Below are 3,245 nucleotides of genomic sequence, written 5' to 3'. Positions count from 1 at the left end.
AGACAGAGACGGAGCACTGCAACAGGCAGCTTGCACGTTAGCGCATGCGCACACTTCAGATGCATCAGAAACAGAATCAGCATTATAGCAAGGTAGAGTACAAGACATAACATAATGCACAAGACTACACACGGTACTTGTGGATACATGAAGGAATTGTTTGTGGTGACTCGGGAAAAAACAATACATACATCAGGGCTGCCAACTTTTCCCAAAACCTTGGAGTGAGATTTGGGGGGGCCAATATTTTTCCGCGTACAAAGCAATTTCTTTGGGTCTTTATCCTTTAGGGTTTAAATTGGGATTTGTTATATGTGGGGGGATGGGGCTCTCCCTAGGGGGGTCTGGGGGTATGCCCCCCCAGGAAAAAAATTTGAAAAATAAACCATTAAATGGCACTTTCTGGAGAGTTTTTTTGCAAAAAAAATGGAGAAATCAAGTCTTGCATGATATGTGCAAAACTGTAGGGTTAAGAACCTTTGCATTGTTGTACCCACACAATGTGCCAAACATAATGAACCACATGAAGAGACAGTAGCATATGTCAGCAACAGCTGAGAAGATTTGGGTCTGTGGTGAACAGGTCCAGGGGTCCCTGGTGTAGGGACCAGGGAACAAAGTAAATTAATGTTGAGGGATCAACTAAGACCACGAAATTCTAAAGAATGAGAACCAATGAGTTACATAAGTTCTATTCCTTAACCTTTGTGCCAAGGCTCAGTAATGTTTGGCCCTATCTCTGTGCCCCAGTTACTGTATTTACTTTTTGTGGAATAAAGACTATTTGTTCATTTTAAAAAACATCAAATTAATTATTTACAGTACATTAGAGATGCAGAGGTTAGAGATGCACAATAGGGCCCAACGTTGCAGTATCGTGTAATATATATATATATATATATATATAATATTATATATATAGTACATATATATATATATATATATATAGTACATAAGTATAGCTCAGATGTGTTTCACCAGATTTCTGCTCATATTTACAACTTGTGCACATTCAAAATATAACTCCTCCCATCTCTGTTGTACGTGATTTGGAGAGGTGTAATATAGTCTGCTGTACATGTCATTGCTCCGCTGATATGGTGGATCTCATTCAGAACGTCTTAGGACACAGAGGCCCATTTGGGTCTTGGTCTCTGAGTTAGAGGAGGCTGTACGCGCTCTCATCGGAGGACTACACGGATGCAACGGTCACTGCCCCCCCCCAGAGCGAGTCCACTACAATGAACTGAGAGTTGCACACTACCAGCCGGCTGCTCAACTCCATCTTACAGAGAGAGAGGACAAGAAGCGACGGACGGGTCTGTGAGACTCAGAGCTCATACCTGAAGCCGGGAATGCACCTGGGATGGATCGTGAAAAAATTCTCAGTTGCGACAATTTGAAAATTCCACAGACAGGGAGCGCTCTTGAACCCCCTCACAGTCTCTGAAAGCACAACTAGCGATCACAAGTGGCTCAACAGGTAAAAACTAGATAAACTCATCTTCAGAAATTGACCGACCGGGCTGACACTTCAGCGTGAGAAATCGGGGGTGTGGAGATCGTGCGGTCCGTGAACAAAAAGTCAAATGCGTGTGTCTCACGGCCAATGCGTGAGAGTTGGCAGCCCTGCATACATACATACATAGTAAGAGTAGAATTACCTAATATTAGCTCTAAATTGCAGATACTGAATTGAATATTGAAGTGAACACAAACGGCATCAATATAAGAACAGTTACATTTTAAAGTGTAGTTAGAAAACTGAAGCTCTCTTTCAAATAAGACAAATCCATTGTGTATTTTGCATTGTGTTACTATGCAAGTTGATATTGCGATGATAATTTAAAAAAAGAAATCCAAGTCATTGTGCAGCCCTACTAGCTAGCTACCATGTCCCCATCTTTGTGACCTCTTTCACCCCTGATGAGTTTGCCCCCCTGTATTGTCCAGTTAGTTTTGGTCCTGAAAACTTTAAATCAATTGGCTGGTTAAGGGTTCTGTGAGGGTTAACTATAGGTTGTGTCTACAGTGACTCTGAAAGTGGAAATATTATACTTGAAAAACTAACCTGTAGAAGGCCCAAGGCATCAGTCGAGTAAACTCATCCGATGTCACCATGGTGATTGACTGGTAAACACCTTGTTCTAGAGTTGGGGAAACAAACATTCAGGCCAATGATTAAATATTGGCGAGACAAAATCGTACTCACATTAGATTTAATCTGTCAAATAATGACTACTAAATTGGCAATAAAGCTGATGTCCACCAGCAGCTGAGCACATGGGGGGAACTGAGCTGTAGTTTTAGAAGATTATACTGTGTACACCGTACTGTTTGATTTAAAGATGAGCAGCCAGTCAGCAGAGTCCACTAACACGAGCAGAAGGTCTGTGCAGAAACCTGTGGCGTTCTGATGGCTCCTCTCCTACAGGAATAATTGCAGACACAACATTACACAGAGTCCCACATGCTGTAGTGTAGGAGAAGCAAGGGAGATGCTATAGGCAAATAAATTTGGAAAAAACATTTTATTAATGCCTTCTTTTCTTGCTTTTCAATCTGCCCCCAGCTCTATGTGTAAAACTTAAAATGGAATGTGTAAAACCTTTGCCTTGTCTTAACATGTGCATGTGAGTTACTACGGTTTATGAAATAGAGCTTGGCCTAAGACAGACCTGTCTCTCTAACTGCAGAAATCTCAACTACAGCTAAACATAATGTGCTTGTGGGTATTGTTTGGGACAGTGCAGGGTAGTTATTAATTACCTGAGGATACAGGAGCGATGACAGATGGTCGTTTACACACATGAAAAGTAGAAAAACTAGCACCTGGACAAAGACATGAGACAGCAGCAGGTAAAATATATGAAAGGTGGAAAAAATACCAAAAGCAACCATTGGCTATTTACAGAGCAAGTGGATGATGACACAAAATGATCAACCTATCATGTTTATTTGAATATAGTTTACCCACCATTGCTGGCTTGCATTAAAGCTGCACTTTGTAACTTTTGTAAAAATAAAAAAAAAAGTTTCTCATATTGGCTCAAACTAAGCACCTCAAAACATTCCTTTTCACTAAGTCCTTTGACTCCCTTTTGTTCAATTGCTAAATTCAACCTTTTTAGGGATTTAAGAGGACCAAATAGGCCACATGAGACATAACCTGCTTTAACCTATTTCTATTATACCTTTCTTGATAGCTACATACCAACCGTAAATTACTGTATATAAAGAATGGG

At 40.6% G+C, this 3,245-nt stretch overlaps 1 protein-coding gene across 2 annotated transcripts in view; it reads right to left on the bottom strand.

Annotated features, from left to right (window-relative positions):
* LOC116693369 (Fanconi anemia group A protein-like) overlaps positions 1-3,245 on the bottom strand; it is a 35,235-nt gene that overhangs the window by 1,119 nt on the left and 30,871 nt on the right. For both annotated transcript variants that reach the window (XM_032522290.1, XM_032522291.1), the window contains exons 37-39: positions 2,770-2,832; positions 2,335-2,428; positions 2,072-2,147 (exon numbers count right to left, since the gene is read on the bottom strand). In XM_032522290.1, coding sequence (XP_032378181.1) covers positions 2,072-2,147; positions 2,335-2,428; positions 2,770-2,832 — 233 coding nt within the window. The remainder of the gene's footprint in view (positions 1-2,071; positions 2,148-2,334; positions 2,429-2,769; positions 2,833-3,245) is intronic.

Source organism: Etheostoma spectabile, chromosome 8, assembly GCF_008692095.1.
Source record: "Etheostoma spectabile isolate EspeVRDwgs_2016 chromosome 8, UIUC_Espe_1.0, whole genome shotgun sequence".
Taxonomy (NCBI): domain Eukaryota; kingdom Metazoa; phylum Chordata; class Actinopteri; order Perciformes; family Percidae; genus Etheostoma; species Etheostoma spectabile.
The sequence above is the reverse complement of the archived record's forward strand: the minus strand, read 5'-3'. Positions and strand labels throughout refer to the sequence as shown.